The 24,781-nt window shown below is 34.0% G+C and overlaps 1 protein-coding gene across 3 annotated transcripts in view; it reads right to left on the bottom strand.

Annotated features, from left to right (window-relative positions):
* CSMD3 (CUB and Sushi multiple domains 3) overlaps window positions 1-24,781 on the bottom strand; it is a gene marked incomplete at both ends in the record, with an annotated part of 716,885 nt that overhangs the window by 248,070 nt on the left and 444,034 nt on the right. For all 3 annotated transcript variants that reach the window (XM_082479076.1, XM_082479075.1, XM_082479074.1), the window contains 3 exons: window positions 7,247-7,416; window positions 22,723-22,911; window positions 23,535-23,750. In XM_082479076.1, coding sequence (XP_082335202.1) covers window positions 7,247-7,416; window positions 22,723-22,911; window positions 23,535-23,750 — 575 coding nt within the window. The remainder of the gene's footprint in view (window positions 1-7,246; window positions 7,417-22,722; window positions 22,912-23,534; window positions 23,751-24,781) is intronic.

Here is a 24,781-nt window from a genome sequence, read left to right on the forward strand (position 1 = left end):
GGAATTGTGTCCAGTTCTAAATAATGTCTAATTCTATTAATTTGAAATATAATTAAAGCTTGAATTTATAAACAGGAATCTATACCACAATGAAATCAAAACAAATACACCAGCAATAGTAGTGAGGCAACAAGGTGAAAGTGAGATATTATGATGCCTCTTCCCCACCTGTGAGAATGACTTATACATGTGAATCCTATTTTGCAGAAATCCTCATGCTCTAGTAATAATAATAATAATAATGACTTTACATGTAATGATATGCTAAAATAATTCAAATAAGACATGTCTAGCCATATGTAAAGAATATATAATTGGCATAATTCCTTATTCTTTACTGAAACAAGCAAATAAATTCCAAGCAAAAGGTACATTTAAATCCCAATGTCTTTAAAGTGATTAAAAATAAAAAAATAAAACAACAAAAAAGGTACAATTAATGCTTATCAACTAAAAATAAATTTAAAATATAGTATTAAGATAGTATTAAGTAGTATTAAAATGGATTTCTTAGTTTTAAATAAAACTTCTTTAAAACTATGCTGTGATCAGTAATCAAGCCAGAAAAAACAAACAAACAAAAACCAACCAACCAACCAAAACAACCCCCAGGAAAACAAAAGTTCTGAAATTTATTTAGTTTTGTTTCAGTAACCAAAAAAAAAAAAAAAAAAACAAAAAAAAACAAAAAAAAAACAAAAAACAAAAAAAAAAAAGGTCCATTCCAGGAGAATTGCTGCTGTCTTACAGAGATATTTATATCATGACAGACTTAAAGAAAACCCGGTTTGAATTTGATGCTTTTTCTCCTAATCTCTCCCAACTATTTATAACTAATAACAACCAAAGATTCAGGATTTATTTTCTTTTTAAACACTACATAAGAGTAATCTGTTTTCTGCTATGTGCGCATCACTAATAATTAACCAAAGGAACCCATTAATAGTTATACCAACTATTCTCAATGTCTTGCTAAAACTTCCCGTAAGTTCACCACTTCATGATACAAACAAATTTTCTTCATGCTAGAATTTCCCCACGCACACTTCATTGCCAATTTCTTCACTGTCCTACCATATTAAACTTTTCACATTGGCACACTGACATGTCTCCAGAGTTGAAACTACTTCTACCTTGTGGGTTATCTGTCCCACTGTATAATACTTCTGAGCCTGTATCATTTCTATGAAGGACCAAAACTGAAAGTACCCTAACACTTCTGAAATTCTGTGATTTTCAGGGATACAATTCAATTAACAACAAATTTAATATTTTTTTTCTTTTGGTTGCTGACTTTCAGATATTCAAAGTAACATATACCCCTCTTCTTGACATAGCGGAGTCTCCCTTAAGACAATAAATGGATGCATATTTTGTGGTATAACACATGTTGACTTTTTTGCCCTTAATTGAAATTAGTGGGCACTAAATAGAAATTTCTAGATGTAATTTATATCATACAGTTTAAATTTCAAAGAAAGTGGTAACAGCCTACATTCTCTTGTGAAATTTGCAGAACCAGCATTTTCTTTCTAACCTTCCTAAAGTAGGTGGGAGTTTTACTAAAGATTTTGAATGAGTTAGTAATTCAGCTTCAGAACTTGTTCAAGAAGATGAAATTATATGTGAATTGACGTAGCATCACCATCTTGTTTTTAAACAGGAATATTCTTTCTTATAGGCCTTGCCAGCACATCTGGATTTATGCCACTTGAGTGTTAAATGTATGGCCAAGAATAATCATTATGAAAAAATTATTTGGCCTCCTTAAAGTCATCCTGTAGCATTAATGCAAAGATATTTGATTCTTGACTGTATAATGCCTGAATGTGCCAGTGACAAGCTATTTGGAAAACAGAGGTCCATCTTTATCAGCTGTTTAAAGGCCTGGTCTGTCAAATGCATAGAGCGGAGCAAAGGCACAGAAAATTGTGTTAATGTTCTTCATATCACAATGATATTTTGAAATGTTATAGAGAAGGATGCTAATTGTGAACACTGTTTACATAAATATGATTTGAATTGATAGATGTAATGCTTAATTTGGGGATGAGGGGTTATGTTTTCATTTACAGTCAGAGAATAAATAAAACTTCCTAACCTTTTGAGGGGCTTCATTATAAAAAAAACAAACAAACTAAATTGAATTAATGACCTTTTTTCTGCTAATTTATTTAACTCCATAAAACTTCAGCAAGGGAATAGTATAAAGTTAATTTAAAAATTGTGCATTTTAAGCAAACTATTTTTGAGATTTGCTATTGAAACATAAAAGGCATATGGATATGAAGATTTGTGCCTTTAAAAAGACAAGAAATAGCATAAAATCAGCAGCTCAGAGCTGAGGCTGTCAACACCCTGTCAAATGTATCATTTATATCACATGCAAATAGAAGCACTAATATAAAGACAGAAAAGGGGCCATATGTTTTGGAGGTTTTTTTGTCCCCTACATTTTATTACCTATTTCTCACTCCTGTTTTCAGGATGATATTGCTAAAAGGATTATGATAGCAAGTGTGGAGATTCTTAAGAAACAAATTAGCAAAAAGCCCCATACATTACCTCCTTTTCGAAGTCTTTGCACAAAACCCCTCAAAAACGGGATTATGTGCACATATTTCAAAGCTGGCCCACAAGTGAGACAGCAAACAAACGCAGGAAAACTGAATCCTCCATATTTTGCAGGAGCACAGAGTGCTGAGCCAAGCACAGGCAAAGGGGACACTTAATGCCACTTCTTCTATTTGGTTTACTGAAACAGTGTTACCTGCCTGTTGCTGCACTGAGTGTTTTAGTAGAAGGAAAAAGAAAGATTGCTTCATTACAGTATCAAAAATAATTTTTAAAGCCATTTTTTTCCACATAGGCGCAATCTCGTCTGGCACATCGTCTCTCACTCTACATAATACCAAGCACATAACCTAATACAAGAGGAAAAAAAATCCCCACAAAAAAAATGATGTTCTTTTTCCACCTCAGTCCTTTTCATACTTGACATTCCTTTCTCTTTTGTAGGGAATGTGTCTGCAGATTTTTTGGGGGTGTGGTTTGTTTTTCTTTAACATTAGCAGAAAATTACTCATGAATTAGTACCATGCATAGGTACATTTTTATTTATGTAGAAATCTACTGAAAAAACAAACAAACAAACAAACAACTCCAATCATATTATCTTTGTTCAAGCTTCAATTTTAATAAAAGATGCCTTTCCCTCAGTAAATTAGAAAAGCATATTGAAAGATCTTAGACGTAAAAGAATACTTTGTACATTCAACTGTTTTCAACACAAATTCACCACTAACAATGGACTAATGGCAACTGTGTTCCTTTCCATGCAAATCTCAAGGGTGTTCTTAAAGCTATAAGAGACTACAGAGTTTACAAGCAAAACTGGTGGATGGAGGTAAAAACGGGGAAAAAAAGCAGGTAGAAATGTTCTCATACTTTAAAAACCATGTATTCTTTTTCCCTGCCACCTAAATAGACAGTTTACTCTAAAAAAATTGCATTCTGGAAACATAGCGCACAAACTCAGTTATCAGTACAATTACAAAAAAGACAACAATAGTTATATATTTTCTGACATTAATATTAAATGGATCGGCATATAGTGAATATACAGATCTTGAAGTCTTCATATGCCTTCATGAAACTTTCATGAATATTAAAACAAGATGTGGCACTGTCAAGAGCAGTTTATAGTCCTACACACACAAAAATGTAGACGCACATTTATTTCTTATACTTTCCAATAAAACCCAATTAGCCAAACAAAAACCCCACCTCCGGCATTAATGTAAGTAGCCAGAGCAGTTACACCAAAAAGAGAAAGAGAGAATTACGTACTAAATGAAGCAAATGAAAAACAAATTATATGTTCTGAAACCTCTGTTCTATAGCAGTTCAGAATTGATAAATGGGAAACCCTCCTTCTCTGCCTGGGGAGTAACAGTAAGGGCAGTGATTTATTTGTGTTAAATATGCTGTTTCTCTCTAATGCTGTATTCCCAGTCCAGCTGTTTCATTGTTTCAATCACAGTGCTTGTCAGGTATATATTTGATCTATGGTCAGTTAATTCATGTGGTAAGCAGCATGACTTGATTAAAAAGATGTATCAAAAGTTTAGTAGAATATCAAGCCTATTCAGACTTTGAACGAAATTTTATCTACATAGCTCTAGTAATCTGAAATATTAGGTGACAGAAAAAGTAACACAAAGTACATGATTAACTTCTTTGCCAAAAGTTTCATCTATCCATCCTGAAGAACAGAGATGTATTTTCCGTTTCTTAACCAAAGTCTGTAGCTAAAAACCTGAGCTTTAATTATGAAATATTATGGGGCAGCTTCATTTGTGTTTGGGGAAAGGAAGCCCTGCCTGGAAGATGTTTATATATCGGTTTCCAAATGGTGAATTCCTTACCCTCCCTAGTTCACAGTTAAAAGGAAACTGTATATCCACTATACATCACTCAGCTGTTTGCTGTAAGACTGGATGATAATATATTTTTTTTCTTTAAAGTTAACTTCCTTCCATTGCCATTTTTTATTTCAGAAAACTTAAATTTTTATTTTGTTTTTGTTTTTGTTTTTTTTTTTTTACTTACCTCAGAGATTTCTCAGAGTTTGGTCAAGGCATTAATGTTTATGTACATTTACAAAGTAGTGATACATATTAGCTAGGTGTACAGCATTTGATGAATATTATTGGTTCACTTAAAACTAAAGTATAACCCTTATGTCCTACTCCTGTAGCCAAAAGTCTATTCTCCACAGTCAGCAAAATAGGCAAATTAGGCAGTATTTTCCTTTTTTTTTTCCTTTTAGTTACAATTTCTACAAAAAGGAAGTCCCTGCAAATCTATCTTCAAAGATCTTCAGTCTAAGAGAATACAGGAAAAAATGTGGATAACCAAGGCTACTTTTCTGATCTTGAAGATATTAATGATAAATTATTATATTCCCAACTCAGTCACACACCAAATCTTCCATTGATTCTTTTTCAGCTCCTGGAAATGAGAAGTAATCCATAATAATAGGGATCAACAGACAACTTCAGAACTGGTCCCATGAGACTGATCTTGGGAAGGTGTGACTGACGTTTTGTATTTCCTGAAACAGGACTCCTTTATCAAATGAACACATGAAAAAAGAGTCTGATGGGATTAAGACAATTTTTAAGACCTTCATCTGAGAGATGAGGCAAGAAAAGGCACGATAGGTTCCACAGATAATCCTTCCCACAACATTAAAGGTCGAGTGCCTCTGTCCTCCTACAATTCAGACAGGCTGAAAAAAAGTGGTAATCATAACAAAGAATACTTCTTGTAGTATTATTAATAGATTGGGAGGAACTTCAGCTCATTATTATAATTCAAGGCTGTTGACTTGAAACACAAATGCTCTAATTACCAGATATTACTTTCATCTAATAGACACACCTGCAAAACACAGTAAATATTTCTACCACTGACATTTACAGCTTAGTGGTGGCCTCCCTCCATTTATAATTAATTTGGCTTTACTCTTCAGTTCACATTAATTGCGTAGCATTATTAAATAAATAAATAAATTACTTAATACTTTTATCAGTTTCTAAGTTAATATTTTCTAGTTAAACATCTGTAGTGCACATGGTTGGAATGGCACTTGAGAAATCTTAAAGTGCATATATGTTTTCAAAATTGTATGTGCATTAAACGATTAAGGAAGAAAAAAAAGAAGAAAAACATTTGAATTGTTTTATATTCATATTCAGCTATATTTATATAAAACTTTATATTTATATAACTGAGCTCCCTCTTTACTCTCTTATGACTTTTACACTAAGATAATAGAATTGGATGGTTTCAACCAGAAAAGTTTTGAGGAAAATGGAGCCATATACTTATACTGGATGGGCATAAAAAATTTGGACAGAAATATCAGGATAGTGACTTGGGTGGATAAGGATTCCAGTTCAAACACAAGACCTGACTTCAAATCTTATGCTAATGTTGGTTAATTTAAAGTTCTTACCGTAACTTCACTGCTTTTTCTGCTTCATTAAGAAATTCCAAAACTGTTAAAATTACATACCTGTTGTTTTTTGTTGTTTTGATTTGGTTTTCCCATGCTATTTATATGCTAATAAATACTAAGCATCTTTCAAATTAAATCTTTCTGTATTAATTAATGTAAAAATTTAAAAGTATCTACTTGGTTCTGAAGTAACCAGTGAGAGCAAAATAAAATAAAAATACTTGTGCATGCTGGGAATCTAGTAGCCCTTGGTTTATTTTGTTTTGCTTCTGTTTTGTTTTAAGAACAAAATAACACTTCTTTTATTTTAAAACTTTTTTTCCTTCTTGCTGCCTGATTTCATCTTATATTGGTTGTTTAGACCTGCGTATGCCTTAGGTATAATGAACCCCTTTTTGGAAGTCTAACAACTAACTACACATGGCTAAAGTAAGATGAGATAAAACCCGGTCTGCATTGTAGTTGTTTCTTAGGAAATATATCTTTCCATAATCCTTCTCATTTTAATACCTGCATGGCAGAATATGGCAGAAAACCTTTTTTTTTTTTATCAAACATGATTGTTACTTTAATTTCTGAGAGTCAAGTTTAATTAAATTGATTATTCTGAAAAATTAGAGATTATTTAATCCCTTTTATGGATATTTTATTGCATTTAGATGCTATGTGCTAAAAGACACTCACTCTGTTCATCATCAGCTTTAATATGTAGTTGGATAAACAATATACATTTCTGGAAATGTATATTTTGGACAAGACTGTAAAAACTATATGAACAAATTAAAGTAAATGCTACTGAACTTATAGGGTGAAGTTGTTCTATAAAGCTTCTAGTATCCTGATTTTCCCTTTGTTGTTTCTTTGTTTAATGCACAAATTCTCTTCACGTGTAGTTGTTGTGATTATCATTTTTCAGAAGATGTTACCTACCACACAAAATTAGTCATTTAAAGCATAAACCTCATGTACAAAATATAGTATGTAGACAGTGTATTAAATTAAGCTGCTGGGTGTAATATTTATTATGTTCAGATCACAGCTCAAGTTATGAAGATACTGAGGAAGAAAACAGAATTTAAAAAAGATGAATTGATGATTATTTAACACTAAGAATATAATACAAATAGACATTATGGCAATGTACTATCAGAAACAGATAAACTTCAACAATATAAGGAACTACAAGTTTAGAAATAACGAATAAGTTACATGTTTACATACCTTAAGAACATCTCCTTGCGCTAAGTGAAATGTTCTGGCAGAAATATTGATTCCTTTCCCTGCTTGTACCTGAATGCTATAAATACATTCATGGTTGTTTTCATAGTTAAGAGGATAATTGGGGGACAGTAAGATTCCTTCATTATTTGTCGTGGAGGCTCCACATTCAGCTGCAATTAAAAGAAAATGTTAAGATATATTTTAATAGAAAACATAAATATTTTTAGTAATGGCGATAATGAGGATGTTAATGCAACCTGGCTTAACATTGTTAACATATATTGATACCTAAAATCTAGTTCTAAATATATGTTCATGACCTTGATTGAAGGCTACAAGAATATTTCTAAATTGTTATACTTTAATAAAAATATGTTAAATAATATGGAGAGTTATAATCATATTAATGGCACATTCCATAATTATAAAAATTTAAAGGATCTTTCTTGAATTTTTTTTTGGAGGAAATATACTTGTGTTTACTTCTCCAATACAGAAGTTCATAGAGACTTGCGAATTCAATAAAAGTACTCTAGAAGTTTATATGTGTACGTATTTATATATACATGCACTCGTATAAATATATATACATGCCCATACACACATTTTCACACAGATTAATGAAAAAAAGAGAATCTTTCTCTAATATTAATTTACTAAACACCATAGTCAATGGTATAAATTACAGCAGAAAAATACTTATACCATATCTACCAGATAAACAATAGAAACGAATAATTTCATTAATAAACAAGTAGAAAAATAGTAACTCCTGGGGTAAAAAAAAAAAAAAAAGAAAGAAAAAAGGAATGAAATGGGTTTAAGATGAAGAGTTAAAAATAAAAATAAGAAAGTGTTTCCAAGTAATACTGTTGTCATTCCAAAAAAGAAACCTTATAATTGAGGACTTCGGTGTAATCGTTAAAATCGTAAAGGTTAAAAGTTTAATCACAAAAAAACCCTGAAAACATAAAAACTTGTGGCAATGCTACATTAGGCATTAATAACTAACTAACATTGAGGTACCAGATATTTTAAATTAACATTGACAAACTATTACAATTCTTTCTTTCCTCTTTTTAATGGTCTTGATATGTAGTCACTATAGTGCAAGGACAAGAGCATTTCCTCTCTTTTTAACAGATTTAGATTAATTTTAAATTTAACAATAACACTACATTTTCTGGGCTTATGTCCATTTTCAGGATTACTTCAATACTCTTGCCATTTATTTTACCCAGTCTCATGAGAATACACCCCAGTTGTTTTAACCTGGGAAATTAATAGGTTTATAATTTCACAGAATAAGAAATTGTATTGTGTAAAACTATGCGGTACTTTTAATGGTTTGAAAAGATGTTTAAACAATCTATGGTCTTTATTTTAAGAGTTATTATTGTTTATTAGCATTATTACACTTCCCTCACCAGACTTGCTAGAGCTAAATCCAGGATATTGAAATATATATTTTGTATATGAAATTTGTATATTAAATGACAAAAATCCATTGATTAACACTTTCTGTGCACAGCTAAAACAAACATTGTGCAGAAAGCCAAATCAGGCATATAGCAAAGCAGAAGAAATGCTTGATGACTATGTTTAATTTAATAGCAATACAGAACAAGTATCCAAATAATTCAGGTGTCATCATTTCACCTTAGAATGGTTGGATACACATAATCTAGGCAGAAGTGGAAAACCCTCTAGTCCACATGATCATGTCAATCCTTTGATTTCATTCTCAAATAAATGTGCATTTGCTACTCTGAAGATGTGTAGGGCAGTTTGAATTACGATACATAGGAGTAAGATTATTGTAATTTCAAGTTTGTGGGATATCCTTTCCCATTCCAGAGAGAGAAAAGTCAAAAGGCACTACGTAATTATGGTATTAAGTTGATCCAAGAACTCTGTTTTTGTCAGAACTGTAATTCAAAGCAATTTTTTAAAATCTGAATGCAGCAGTGAGCCAACTATTAGGACTATTATAACTACTATTTGAGAATCATTCTATGTTTTCTGTTGAAAATAAGGAAATTTTTCATGTCATAATATTTATAAATCTGATTGTACTTTTCTTAATTTAGAAGGAGAATGTTGTGTTCCACATTGTGGATGCTGCATCATTGTAAGTGTTCAAGGTCAGCTTGAATGGGGCTTTGAGCAACGTGATCTAGTGAAAGATGTCTCTGCCCATGGCAGGAGGGTGGACTCAATGATCTTTAAAGGTTCTTCCAACCCACACCATTCTGAGATTGCACGAACGATCTCAACCCTCATGTTAGCAGACAAGAAAGGAAGTTTAGTAACAGTAGTCTTGAAAACAACAGTACAAAAGAATTTCTTCCATAGCATTCAGTTATATCACTACAGTTCCATGAAAGCATTCACTGCAGCCTACAACAGTATCTTCTTTTGTACACTTCTCAGAGGGATTCTCACAAAATCAACAGTTAGTCCCTTGCTTCTCTACTTGCCTCTTGCCAGTCCAAAATATGACTTAAAAAAAAACCCCAAACGACAAACCACAAAAACCAGCAGTATCATTCTGAATAAGTGCAGAATCAAACAGGGAAGGTACGCCATTAGTATCATAAGACTGTCCAAACTATACCAGAGATAGTTCTATCTGCCAATATCCACTTCTATTTGTAAACATGAACAGACATCTATGTTGCCTAAAATTACATGGAACTTCAGGTAATATATAGTTGCCTTCTATTCTTTGATGTTAATACTACAGCACAAATCAAAGACCAATGAAGAAAAAAAAAAATGTTGTGAGTTCTTAAGTTAAAATAAAAACAAATATTAAACATATGTAAATTGTTTAAAATGCTTGGAAAATAATTTTAACAGGTATCAGAGTGTGGCAAAATGGAGACTAAAGAGGCAAATCAGGGTAAAATTAAGGGAAAAAAATTAAAGATGGAAATATAGAAGAGAGAAAAGAAGGGACAAAACACTATTTCAGAAGTAAAGGAAAAATCAGAGGAACAGAAAGTCTGTGACTGTCCTTAAAAATGTACTTAGAGCTGTTGTCAGAAATTACAAACATTTCTGCACTGGCTTAATGTTTCATTTTAGTAACTTTCCTTATTCAATAGAGATGAAATTTTGTTGTGTTTTTGTGTTTGAGTTTGTTGTGGTTTTTTGTTTTTTTTTTTTAAATCCACTTATTTCAGCTGAAATTTAGAACCTACCCTATATACTATAGAACCTACCCTATATACTTTGCTTGTAGGAAAAAAAGATATAGGGAAAATATTCCAACATCCAGATATGCTTCTACAATGACTTTAACTCAGCCTTATATAAAGTACAAGCATGTTAGACTAAGATTGAATTAAATCACTGTCTGTACTTTATCAGAAATATAGAATCATTTCAATATTAAAAAGGAAAATAAACAAAAACTCAAAGAAAAGTAATGAAAAGGAAATACTGATGTAAAGAGCTATTTATAAGAAATTACTGTTATGCTTTTGGTTATGAATGTGTGTTCATTGCACATTTCCATAATAAAACAGATGAGTTTAAACTACTGTTTATTACTGTATTTAAATTCTGTAACCATATAAAATTCCATTGTTATTGTAAACAAGGAATAAAATGCATCTGTTCGGGTAATTTAACCACTTGAAAACAATTCTTCAACAAATGGCTTTTAAAAAAATATATGCTCTATTAGGAGAATTTTACAAGGTGTCTCACAATTCGTTTGATTAAATGCTCACCATAAATGATTATCAAACAAAAAAAAATGTGATGTGCTGCTACAGACTGAAATTCAGCCATTGCTTTCTTCAAGACAATCCCTTAGAATCAAAAGAGTCACAAATAGCAGTTCTGTATTTTGAAAAGATGTTAACTGTTGGTTAGGAGACTGAGCACATTGCAACAGCTTGGCTCGGTGAATAAATGGAAGCATTCTGAAAAGGATTTTATCTTTAATCAACAGTGGTGGTAGTCTGCAAATCAACAGCTACTTCAAAAATTGTACCTATATTCAGTGGTCAACAACCTGTTTCTTATAAAACAGTTAATTTACAGAAGTTCTACCTCTTCAACGGGTGGCAGATGTAAGCAAGCAAACATCCTCTTGTGAAAACAAAACAGAGGATAACAAGAGAATGCTGAAAGGATTAAGTTGTGACTGAAGAATTCTTTCCTTGAATAACCTGAGTGATGACGCCATCAGAAGTTTCCCAGGTGTTTTTGGTATCCTGACAGAGTTAAGTACAGGTAACCCTATGCTGATGAGGAAAATGCAAGGAACATTGTCTTCTTCAATCAGTAAGAATAGTGCTTTTCACTTTTATTTTATATTGTTCCAAAAGGCCAGATTTCCTTCATAGAGCCAAAAATGAATAACTGCAATTTCTTGTTATGTATCTGCAGTACATGCAGAGTTGATCTTAACATCAAAAGATTCACATGGCTCTCTGTGTATTAAATTTACTTTCGTTATACTTTGTGCAGGCTTTTTTGGTTGCATCGTTTATGTTATAATGTAAGACTATTGTCAGATTTGGGAACTTTTAAGAAAGGTCTACACATAATTTTACAGCAAGCTGGTGTTTATACTAAAATGGCCAAATACAAAAGAAACCATTGTTAGAAACAATTATTTACATTTTTTTCATAATTATTAGCTCCAGCTAACAACGGTGGGGAGGAGTTCCATATACTTTAAACTCCTGTACCACGACCGACCAAAGGAAGATGGCGAAATAGCATGACAAATGAGCTTCTGCATTAGTATTAACATAGTAAAATGTATTAACAAACACATATTCTATATTAGGAGAATTTAAACAATGAATGTGCACAATTTGCCTTTGAACTAACTGTAACCATCTCATAAAAACCCAAACAAAACGAAAAAACAACCTCAAAACACAAAATTAAAACCCAAAACCAAAACAGAACAAAAAATAACTGAAGAACTGTGGGAACTTAGTGAAAATTTTCACGCAGCAAACAGGAACACTTAAAATTTTATGTAAAATATTAGAATACGTGAGAAATGTTAAGAAAGAACTTATCAAATTATGATGCTAATATACTAACAGATGGTGAGCCCCCAGTGGCTGTATCTTGCTTTGTTCAGGCTATCCTATCCCTGAAGAAAATAACAGAAATATAACATATTCAGAAATGACAGGAGAAATATTTAAAGGAATAAATTTACTTCTGACAAACAAAAGAAAGATTAGGATTAATTTGTCCCAAGAGGAATCAATAACACATTTACAAGCGAATATCACTGTCCTGAAACTGAGAATTCATGCTGCCAAAACATTCCACATATTAAAAGAAAACTCAAATAAAACTAGCAAATGGACCCTTTTTCAAACACAAAATATGAAAACAACCTTTGCCTTAATTTTTGTGTATGCACAGAAGTGAGTAAAGTTATGCAGCAAGACTCTAATGGCAATATGGAAAAAGATCTGCAGAGGACAGCTAATGTATCTCCCACTAATTAAGGGACTTTGCAATTACCGCAAATGTATTTGTGTCACAACCTCCACTTCATTCGTAACATAACTGTGCTTCAGTTCAACACTGCATTTATTTTTTCTCTCATACAATACAACCTTTCAGACATTTCTATTTTTCACTCCCCAGGTACTCCCTGAAAATCACCTTAACTCAAGCTTGGCAAAGAAGCTATGTCAGTAAACAGGATGAAAACTATCACCATAGCAAAAATCCTTGCCAGCGAAGATCCATATACAATCTTATCTGAAAAGTATGCCATAAACATGACAAAGAATAATGGATATGCCTGTAGATTTTTTATGTTTGTATGTCTGCTTTTCATAACTGTGAAGGGTATAGTTCCTTGGAAATCTGTATGACCAGAACATCAGAGACTCTGACCTTAGCTGTTTCGGACACACTGATAAACATGGACAGAAAATGTTATAAGGAGAAATAGAAGTGGAAGTAGCATATGAGCACAAGAAAACAAGATCTTAAACTTGGTATCTTCCAGCTAAGTTTTAGCAGACTGGAAAGAAATTGTATGGCCCCGAGGAAGCCAAAGGAAAAGGCCCTATACAGTTGGGAAGCTATGAAGAGACTAGCGTATTTTCGTAACATAGACATAGAAATAATTATGGGTTATAATTTCTGACATGACAGTTATAAAGAAAGGTAATGTAATTTGGCTATTGGGCGGTCTCATAAAGGAAGGAAGAAAAAAAAATAGGAAAGAAAAAAGTAAATGGAAGAAGGAATGGTAGTGAAAAAAAGACATGAGAAATGCTGGCATAAAATAGATGACTTTCCACATTTCACTAGAAATAGAGGTAACTCCAAGAAAGCAGTGTGTGTGCTGAATAAGAACACTTCATTTGGTGATTATGTGAATAAAGCATGAAAAGAAAGCATGAAACTAAGGAATGACAGTATTATTACAGATAGTTAATAGTCTTCATTCTGTTACTGATTATCAGAAATGTTTAATTTTATCTATTTCATTATTTTTCCTTTGAAGCAACAATAGTTGCTCTTGTTTATTTTTGACTATAACGCAGTTACAGGGACATTCAAACTGACTTCTTGCAAGTTAACTACGGCATTGAAAATTATAATGAACACTACACAGAGACATCTGAACTCTGAATGCATCAGAACCAATTCACTACAACCCTATGAAAATAACTGAACTACATATTCACAAACTCAAGACAATATCTGTGCTCTGTATTACAAGCTGGAGACATGCCCCTAAAATAATATTGAAAATTTTGACTACTTAGGACTATCCAGAGCTTAGATTTTGCTTTGGGAAAAAACTAAAAGTGAACAAGTATTACTTAGTCTAAATAATTTTTAAAGAAGCTATTACTCAGAATCAAAAAAAGAATTTTTTTCCCCGTACATGTTGAAGTTCAAAGCAAGCAATTTAAAGATTCTTGACTCTATTTTTAGCCATTAGATACATCCATTTATTAACAGTTTGTACTGGGTTTGGCTGGAATGAATTCATAGCAGCCCATATAGTGTGTGTTTTAGATTTGTGACTGAAACAGTGTTGATAACACATCAACATTTTAGCTACTGCTGAACAGTGCTTGTTCAGCTTCAAGGCCTTCTCTGTTTCTCATGCTGCCACCCCAGTCAGCAGGCAAAGGGCTGGGAAGGGACACAGTTGTGACAGCTGACCTGAATTTACCAAAGAGATATTTCATGCCATAGATTGTCATGCTCAGCAATAAAATTGGGGGAGTTTTTTCAAAGTAGTCAGTTCTTGGAGATTGACTGGACATCTGTCTGCTGGTGGTGAGCAACTGCCTTCACTTTTTTTTTCTTTTCTTCTTTTTTTCCCTGTCACTTATTAAACTGTCTTTATTTTGATCCACAAATTTGTGTTTGGTTGGTTTTTTTTTCTTGCTTTTGACCTTCCAGTTCTCTCCTTCATCCCGCTGTGGGGGATAAGCAAGTGTCTGCTTTGGGGACTCATCTACCAGCTGGGGTCAACCCATCAAATAAATTAAGATCTTATAACATTCAGACTATTGCATAGTCATTTTATAGACTATTCAGACTATTAAATATATGCAGCACTAAACAAAGCAGTCTCAAAAAAATAGTGTAGTGCAAAATTTCCTGGTACTATTTTTTCTTTTCTTTCCTTTGTCTTCTCCCTTAACATGCCCTTCTGCGTATTATTGAAAAATTAGGGAATATGCCTGAATAAGCAGGAATAAACGTAAAGTTTTATGATTAGTAATCAACTGCACAGAAAGATAGATGTCAGGACTAACAGTCAATCAAAAACTTTGAATAGCTCACCAGTATGGCTGGCTTCCTCATAATAACATGAGATTAAGATATGTAAAAGTAAGTACAGTCTGTGTCTCTTCTGTTTGATAGTGGTAGGGCCTCAGATGTGAGTAATGTATTGAAGTTCATTTTAAAGGATAAGTAAGCGGATAAGTGTAGAAATTCCAGAGGCAAGAATGACTACAAATCTGAAAAGACTAACAATTGTTATGTTTTGATAGAAAACATCAGTCTATAACATGTGAAAGTAGCTAAAGAGAGAAGGGGAAAGACTTATCAAATTAAATACACTCAATTTCAACAGTTACCTCTTCCCTCAAGAATAAACCACCCCCCATTTTTAGTTATTGGCTTGAAAAAGCATCAACTTTCACATAAAGTATTTGATATTAACTCTTGCTAATCATATATTTAAGCCACTATAAAAGTTTTCAGAATCAAAATATCATAGAATGGTTTAGGTTGGAAAGGACCTCGAAGATCATTGAGTTCCAACCCCCCTGCCATTGGCAGGGACACCTCTCACTAGACCAGGTTGCCCAAGGCCACGTCCAGCCTGGCCTTGAGCACCTCCAGGGATGGGGCCTCAACAACCTCTCTGGGCAACCTCTTCCAGTGCCTTACCACCCTCAGAGTGAAAAACTTCTTCCTACTTCCTAATCTGAACCTGCCCTCTTCCAGTTTAAAGCCATTCCCCCTTGTCCTATTACTACGTGCCCTAGTAAAAAGCCCTTCCCCAGCTCTCCTGTAGGCCCCCTTTAGGTACTGGAAGGCCACAATAAGATATCCCTGGAGCATTCTCTTCTCCAGGCTGAACAGCCCCAACTCTTTCTGCCTCTCCTCATAGGAGAGGTGCTCCAGCCCTCGGATCCTCCTAGTGGCTCTCCTCTGGACACGCTCCAGCAGGTCCATGTCCTTCTTCTGTTGGGGACTCCAGAGCTGGATGCAGTACTCCAGGTGGGGTCTCACGAGAGTGGAGTAGAGGGGCAGAATCCCCTCCTTTGACCTGATGGCCACACTTCTTTTGATGCAGACCAGGATATGGTTGGCCTTCTGGGTTGCGATCACACATTGCTGGCTCATGTTGAGCTTCTTGTCCATCAGCACCCTTAGGTCCTTCTCCTCAGGGCTGCTCTCCAGCCATTCCCCGCCCAGCCTGTATTTGTGCTTGGGATTGGCCCAACCCAGATGTAGGACCTTGCACTTGGCCTTGTTGAACTGCATGAGGTTGGCTTGGGCCCACCTCTCCAGCCTGTCCAGGTCCCTCTCGATGGCATCCTTCCCCTCCAGCATGTCTATCTCGCCAAAGAGCTTGGTATTATCGGCAAACTTGCTGAGGGTGCACTCGACCCCACCGTCTACGTCGCCGGCAAAGATGTTGAACAGTGCAGGCCCCAGTACCGACCCCTGAGGAATGCCACTCGTCACTGCTCTCCACTTGGACATCGAGCCATTGACCGCAAGTCTTTGAGTGCAACCGTCCAGCCAGTTCTTTACCTGCCGAGTGGTCCATGTATTGAATCCATGTCTCTTCAATTTAGAGACCAGGATATCGTGTGGGACAGTGTCAAATGCTTTGCACAGATCCAAGTAGGTGACATCAGTTGCTCTTCCCTTGTCCACCACCACTGTAACCCCTTCGTAGAAGGCCACCAAATTTGTCAGGCGTGACTTGCCCTTGGTGAAGCCATGCTGGCTGTCACCAATCACCTCCTTGTTTTCTATGTGCCTCAGCAGAGTTTCCAGGAGGATCCGCTCCATGATCTTGCCAGGCACAGAGGTGAGACTGACTGGTGTCATCAATTTCTTAATTATTGTTACGATTTTTTACAGTATTATTCATTACATTCTCTAGATGTATTGAAAAGGAACATTCATTTAGATACAAAAAAAAAGACAACAAAACCCAAACCAAATCAAAACAAAAAAATGACAGCATAGTAACATCGTTTGTTAGTTAACTAAAACTACCATACATATGCTGAAAGCAGAAGTGACACAATTCAAAGTGGATTATAGACATCTACCACAAAATGAGCTGAATCGTGTGATTCTTTTAACTATATTGAGAATACACACATTTACTATAAAGGTAGCTTTAGGATATCAAAAATTATGTGCACATATATAAACAAGATATACCCATGTATTTGTGTGAACCCCTACCAATCATGTAATTAGTCAGTGGGGTTATTTGTAATTGTCATGTTCATCGGAATTCACAAACAGTAGTATTAATTCTGTAACAGTTTATCAACTTTGAAGCTATGAGTCATTTTACAGAACCAGCTAAATAAATAGAAATACAGATAATATTTCTGCATTTGTAGAAATGACTTATTATAAAAATTGTTCCCGCACAACATCAAACCCTATAGAATTCAGACAATGCCATCATTTGAACAGTTCAGCTTTAAAAATTTAGTAACAACTATCTGTTCACAATTTGAACATTATTTTTTCAGTTATTAATTCTTAATTTCAAATTTTCATTTATTAAGTCAAATTCAAATTGATTTGAAAAATAATATATTCATAAATTGAAGAAGAAGACTAGTAATTAATGTATGTCATTTATTTATCCAACTTTTGAGTAAGAAGAGGAAAGATAGCTTTTGATTCACTGGTAAATTATTTGCTTTAACATTTATTATGATTGTCTACTCTCTTTCAGGACTCAGCACATTGGCCTTCTGTGTATCCAGAAAGGAAAGCTTGATAAATGTTATGGCAAAACTTCTGAATAATCTTGTTATCCACCTAAATCTGCAATTGCTTTTTAAAATTTCTTTATAACATTGGGCAGAAATATTGCCAGAATTTAATTAATGCTGAATGGAAAAATATTTATTTCTAGCAGTTTTACTTTTTTTTTTTTTTTTTTAAGTATTATTTTCAGCCGAATGGCCCTTTTACTTGCTTTAATGGAAAATAGAATTGAATCTCTTGAGCTAGTTTACTTCTGCCATTTATTCCAGGAAAACACTTCGGTCATCTCTTTTTTTCATATTAAAATGTGTACAAGCTCATTATCTTTCTTCCTAGCCCTTCTCTGAACTCTGAGTAGCTCTACAGTATTTTTATGGCAATAACTTTGGAAATATTTCAGGTGAGACTACAAGTTACTGCAAGCAGTCTCTGTCTCCATTCTTCTATACAAATTACCAAATATTTTTTATTTTGTTTACAGTAATTCTTAAATCAATTTCTTATGTTAATCCTCTTAATTTAGTATTCCTGGGAAGTTTAACTGCAATGAGACTTTTTTTTCCCCTCGTGGTATTTATCAGTCCTACATTTATTTTATCATACAGTTTATCTGTTTGTTCATCTATCTTATGTCTCTCAGGTTCTTCAAAGTTTTCTTCTGGTTGTAACTATTCTAATCAACTGCTATGATAGAGTTCACTTTCAGACCAGTAATGAACATATTAAAGCAAGATAGAATGAATAGCAAATTTGAGACATTAATTTAATTATACAATCAATTTTTAGCATGCACTGGCCTAACTTTGCTAAGAAACTTTTTCTTCTTACAGATATTTTTGACTAATGAAGAAATCATAGATTCTCACATGAAACTTACTTTTTATTGAAAAAAAGTTAGTGAGTTCTTCTTTGTCCATTAATTCTCTGTGATTTTCATGAAAATCTAAATTATTATTTCTCTTTACAGGACCTAGAGCATTGGGTGAATACAAACATGAAATTCTGACCCATAAAAAGGCTGTTTTAACTGATGGGCTAGCCCAGTTAAAAAATGTCCTGGCTATATAGTCGTGATGTTTTCCTAATATACGGATGAATATACTGAAGAGCACAGCCTTTTATTTCCTTAATTTGTACAGGCAATAAAACCATACTGTGAACAAGTCAGACAGTAATAATACAAACTGAGAATTTTCAAATATTGACAGTATGGTTAGGAGTTTGGACTTTTAGCTGGCCATCATTGTATGCAGGGCATAATGATGAAAAAGGTATAAAAGCTAGTTTCATAAATATAGACAGTATTGCTTGGCTTTGTCTGTACTTGAAGATATTACAGAGAGAATAATTGCTAACTCTTAAATATTCTGAGTCTACTGGAAATCCAGTGTAGGTATTCATTTCCAAGAGTCTCTGCACCATGTCAAGCAGACCTATCTCACATTTGGTAAATGTTTCTTCTGTTGCTAGTCTTGTTCTTTTGATTCAGTATGTGGCACCAGAAATACAACAGACAGTAGAATATCATCCTGTGACGACTCATTGACAATCTGAAATGGCTAGTTCAAAGACTAGATATATTGATGTACTTTTTATTTTCTGTCTGTAAATCAAAGGTTACAGAACATTTAAATTACCTGTGCATTAAACTTGTGGTAAAATTGGTTAAGTTTAATTCTAAAAGAAATCAATGATCTATGAACCTTGACAAATTTTCAGGAAAAGAAATTAACAGACATGCATAAGCAAAATAGAGAATCATAGAATCATTTAGGTTAGAAAAGACCCTTAAGATCATTGAGTCCAACCACGCGTCCCTAAGTGTCACATCTATATGTCTTTTAAATACCTCCGGGATTGGTGACTCAACCACTTCCCTGGGCAGCTGGGTCCGGTGCTTGAGAACCCTCTTAGTGAAGAAATTTTTCCTAATATCCAATCTAAAATGTCCCTGGTGCAACTTGAAGCTGATTTCTCTTGTCCTATCACTTGTTGCTTGGGAGAACAGATCGGCACCCACCTGGCTACAACCTCCTTTCAGGTAGTTGCAGAGAGCAATAAGGTCCCCTCTCAGCCTCCTTTTCTCCAGACTAAACAGCCCCAGTTCCCGTAGCTGCTCCACATAAGACTTGTGCTCTAGATCCTTCACCCACTTTGTTGTTCTTTGGACATGCTCTGTCTTGTAGTGACGGGCCCAAAACTACACACAGTATTCAAGGTGCAGCCTCACCAGAGCTAATTATAGGGGAACAATCACTTCCCTTTCTGATACAAGACAGAATGCTATTTGCTTTCTTGGCCACCTGGGCATGCTACCAGCTCATATTCAGCCAGCTGTCAACTGAATACCTAAGCCTATAAACATGTATTACCAAATGAGGATTATTTCATTTATCTGCATGGCAATTTTCAAGGTATCTTATAACACAAATCACACTGAATTTTAAGCATTGGGGAAAAAAAAAAAGTATAAAATACTGTTAATCTAGTAAATTCAGACTCTTTTTGTTTAAGGAATTTTCACAAGATCTTTATGATTCCATTGATTTTTCAAATTTTTAATTTAGTCAATTTCAGGATTATTAATAGTCCAACATACTGTAAAGTCCATTTGCAGCCAGTGAATGACATATAAAAGCCACCAGAAAAAAACATTCTCTTCTTAGAGTCTTAAACATCAGGACCATGTGAACTAGGAACCAGTCATAGATAGCACCAATAGTTCTGACACCCTATTCATTCCCATACTCCCATACAAACACTATCTCTTATTACATGACTAGAAGAATTGTCGCCATCGTGTAGGATTTCTTATCACGTGAGTGGAAGTACTTTTATCATATACTAATGAAGCACTTTGGTCACATTACGTGTGTCTACACCGCTAAATGTTTCTACTCCTGGAAGAGATCCCAGGCTTGCAGGCTAAATGGTGGTGTGGTGTCCATCTACATTGCTCAGAACTAAGTCTGCCTAGAGAAACCCGAGCAAGTCTGTAAGAAATATTACATGGTTTTGGGTGTCGTCTATGTTCTTTGTGGTGCCCCTGTGGTCCAAAAGCATAACTATATTTTTTTTTCTGTGTTCAAAATATCCAAAATTATTTGAGAACAGTGCTACTTCCAGAATACTAGGGGTTTTTTGTTGTATGAAGTTATACAAATGTGCACTATGACATGAAGTTTGGCATGATGGCATGACGGCTCCAGCTTCTAACCATCTTGGTGGCCTACCACCAAACTTGTTCCAGTTTATCTGTATCTTTCTGTATGGTATTCTTGTATTGACAAGATGAACACAAATACAATGAACAGTGGTTGGTTCCCAATTGAGGTTGTGTGTATGTAAAAGTGTATGTGGTATCAGAAACATTAAAGCTTGTGAATCACTTTGCCAGAAAATGTGCAACATGAGCAACAGTAACAATACATATATTTCTGAATCTGATAAAAGTGATCAACAGGAATTTCTACTCTCCAGTTGTTTGAATTTCATTATTATGTCATCTAAATTAAGCATAAAGTTGAAAAAGGCTTAATGTTTATGGGGGAAAAAGATTGATTATGTCAGTCTACTGGAGAATATCTTTAATTTTCAAAGATAAGGAGAAAATACGTTGACTGGAAAATAAGTTAATCCTTGTGTTCCAGCTTTTCTCTTGCCCCCTCCACAAACATAAACATTATTTTCTTTATCACAAAAACTAAATAGGATTTTTTTTTTTCATTTATGCTTCTGCACAAGTTCTTCTTTACTGAAATTTACCAATTCTTTTTCAGTATATTAACACTTCCTGAAATTTATTCCTAAATTTAACCTGTCTTCACAACCGTGCATGCATTCATTATTATTCATATGGTTAAAAATTCATCAACACAAAAAATAATTCATGCACTACACTGACTCAGCTTCTAACCATCTCTTCTGTAGATACATACATAAATATTGCTTATTCATAGGCCAAATTCAGAACTTTTGTTATATCAAGGTAAGCATAGGAATAGTTTGGACATGAAAATGTGTAACTAGCATTGGATAAGAGCAAGCACATAATCAATCAATAGTTATTATATAGTCATATTCTGAAAGAAACTTATGTTTTACTATCATACAATTTACTATGAAAAAAGAAAAGATTTGAAATGCACAGAGACAGATATTTTCATATATAAACTTTTCCATATATCATACAATCTTAAATAAATTAAAAACATAGACATGTAAGTAACTATCCTACTTTTTAGAGATTTTGGTTTTTTTCACAGTTGTCAACAGAACTGAAAACCAAGGCATGTAGGAAGAATCCAGCAAAGAGAAGATTAGCCATTAAAAGTTAAGTTTCTAGTCAAAGCTGTATATGTAGACCACCTCCCCAGTGAGCAGAGACTGCTAGGAAACATCAGAGAATGTTTTGTCTCAGTTATCTTAACTGAGTAATAATAACTGAATGTTTTGTCTCAGTTATCTTAACTTATCTTAATTTTAAAGCCAGAACAACTGTTCTGAGGATATTCTGAGGATATGGTTCTCTACTCTAATTTACACAGGAAGCCCAGGTTATAAAATAACTCTGGTCTAAGTGCTTTAACTCCATTCACACAATTTTGTAATACAGGTATGTCTTGGAAGCTTGCATTGACAAATAAGAGTCCGTTATTAGGCATCTGAACAGGTAAATGCTGATTTAAATTTATGCCCAGTTTTCCTAACCTGTTAAAATAAGAAGAATAAGCACAGTGCCTGCAATTTGAAATGCTTTCAAGTGTAGACTATGAAGTCCACTGACAGTTCTAATAATAAATATATTAAGGAAAGATTAAATAAATTTGACTAAGGAGATATGGAAAATATGAGAGTACATTAAAAAGTAAGAGGTGTATTACCATGCTTTTCCATGCTGTAAATCTGCAAATCCATGGACAATGACTACACATACAAGCAAATGAAAGCAGCTGACCACGTACCCACACACCTTGGCAGAGGTGCACTCCATACTCGTCGGCCACCACCAAGACAAATAATCTCTGAAGCTCCTTCTAAACGATATCCAGATGAACAGGAGAATGTCAGAATATCTCCTACTCCAAAATTAAATCCTACTCTGTTACCAAATTGTGGGATCCCGGGATCTTCACAAGGTTCAAGATTATACTCTGAAAACAAGAGAGCCAGTCAGTTTGTATGAGTGAGAACATGTTTTCTATCAGTTATATTTGTAATCTTGCAGTCGAATAATTTCTGTCTATTTCCACCTGACTATCAATACAGATTTCAGATTTAAAAAAAAAATGAATGCATGAATGTTGTTGAATTGGTAATTATACTACATTAAAAAGTAAGACTAATGAATATATTCACAACATTTTTAAGATGCATAACACAACATGCTGTATCACTCTTGAAAGAGTCGTAAATGTCCCAGGTACACAAAACAAATGAAAACAATAGCACAGCATAAAAGCCTAAATGATTGACTCTAGGATTCATCTGGAAGTTCACTGACTGAAATTGGACTAGTTCTGTTTCATCTCCTCACTTGATAATGTCTTACAGTTTACTGCCATCTTATTTATCATGTAGCAGAAATGTCTCTGCAGGGGCACAGAGGTTTGCTTGCTTTGATTGTTGTACTTGGGAAACAATGTATATAATTTTATGATTCAGTATATGTATTTATCAAAATCACTTCATTTTTAAACTTTATTTTTTTTTCCTCTTTACATAAAACTCTGAAAACATCTTTTTCAGGAGCCAGGTATTGAAGGTATTTCCTTACCAGAGAAAGAAATATTAAATCCTTCATATGATATTGAAAAATCTGAAATAAAGCGCAACTGAGCCCTGAAATTTCCATAGAGACCAGCATTGATTGGTGAAGGAAGCTCTGAGCCAGTCAGACGTGCCAACGGCTGTGTGAAACTGCCATTCTCTGTGATTAGTAAGTAGTCATGATGATCCTCCAAATGAAAGGTGTAGAAGGTGAACTGAACTCCTGTTAGAAAAAGTAGAATTAGATTTACATCACACCCTTAATATCAATGTAATTAAGCCAAGAATTAAATTCATGCATTTTGTTATGAATCGTGGTTCAGAAAATGAAGATAATCCATTTTTTCTAAAAATTAGTATCTTTCCTGATTCTAATATTAAAATATCTTTGCAGCAGGTCTCTTGGTTTTGACACTACCTTTTACTTTTGCCTGGAGCTGTAAAATATGGATACTTGATTTATAGAATTCAAAGACATATGCTTGCATTTTTATGTAAAATCCAATGATTCACTAAACAGTTCAAAACTGAAAATTGTTTACTACAGAATGGGAAAGGTAAACCTTATTTCTTATAGTCACCAGTATCCTTGTATAGCAGTAGTGAAAGGAAAGGTTATAAAATACAAAACATTATATCCTCATGGCACATACGGTAACAGCAGCACTTCCTCCCCAAAAGAGGGAGGTGTGGTGTATGTTAACACTAGGGTTTTTTGCAAACCATTAGATACAAATCACACATTTAGAAAGGAATATACATATATGCTGGAACACAATAGAAATAAAAAGACTTAAAAGTCAAGACAGACAAATTATTTTTTCTGCGTTTCTGTGACTAAGAGCTAGACCATGATCTTTGGGTGGAATGCACAAAAACGTCAAGAAAAAGAAACGGGAGAAGACATTGCTTAACTTAAGTGATTATTGAGACCTCTAGTGTAATAGCATTTTCAGGTTTATTATAAAAGTTATAAAGCAATGATTCAGGACCTGTAAAATACATCTAATGATGTAATACTTAGGAAGATCCATTTATGTGAAAGAGGATTAACATAGTGTATGAAGATTAATGATCTTCAGGTACTTTCACGGGCAACAGATGTTTAATAGTAGACACAGTTTAATAAAAAAGCAAACCTGTACTTCCCCTTCTTGCTTCCTCCCAGCCCCTGCCAAAGAACTTCCCAAACAGGGTAACAAAATCCAAGACTGAAGGTAGATAAACTGTGCTTGACTCAGTTGTCTAAACATA

This window comes from Vanellus vanellus (assembly GCF_965231255.1).
Source record: "Vanellus vanellus genome assembly, chromosome: 2".
In the NCBI taxonomy this organism is placed as follows: Eukaryota; Metazoa; Chordata; class Aves; order Charadriiformes; family Charadriidae; genus Vanellus; species Vanellus vanellus.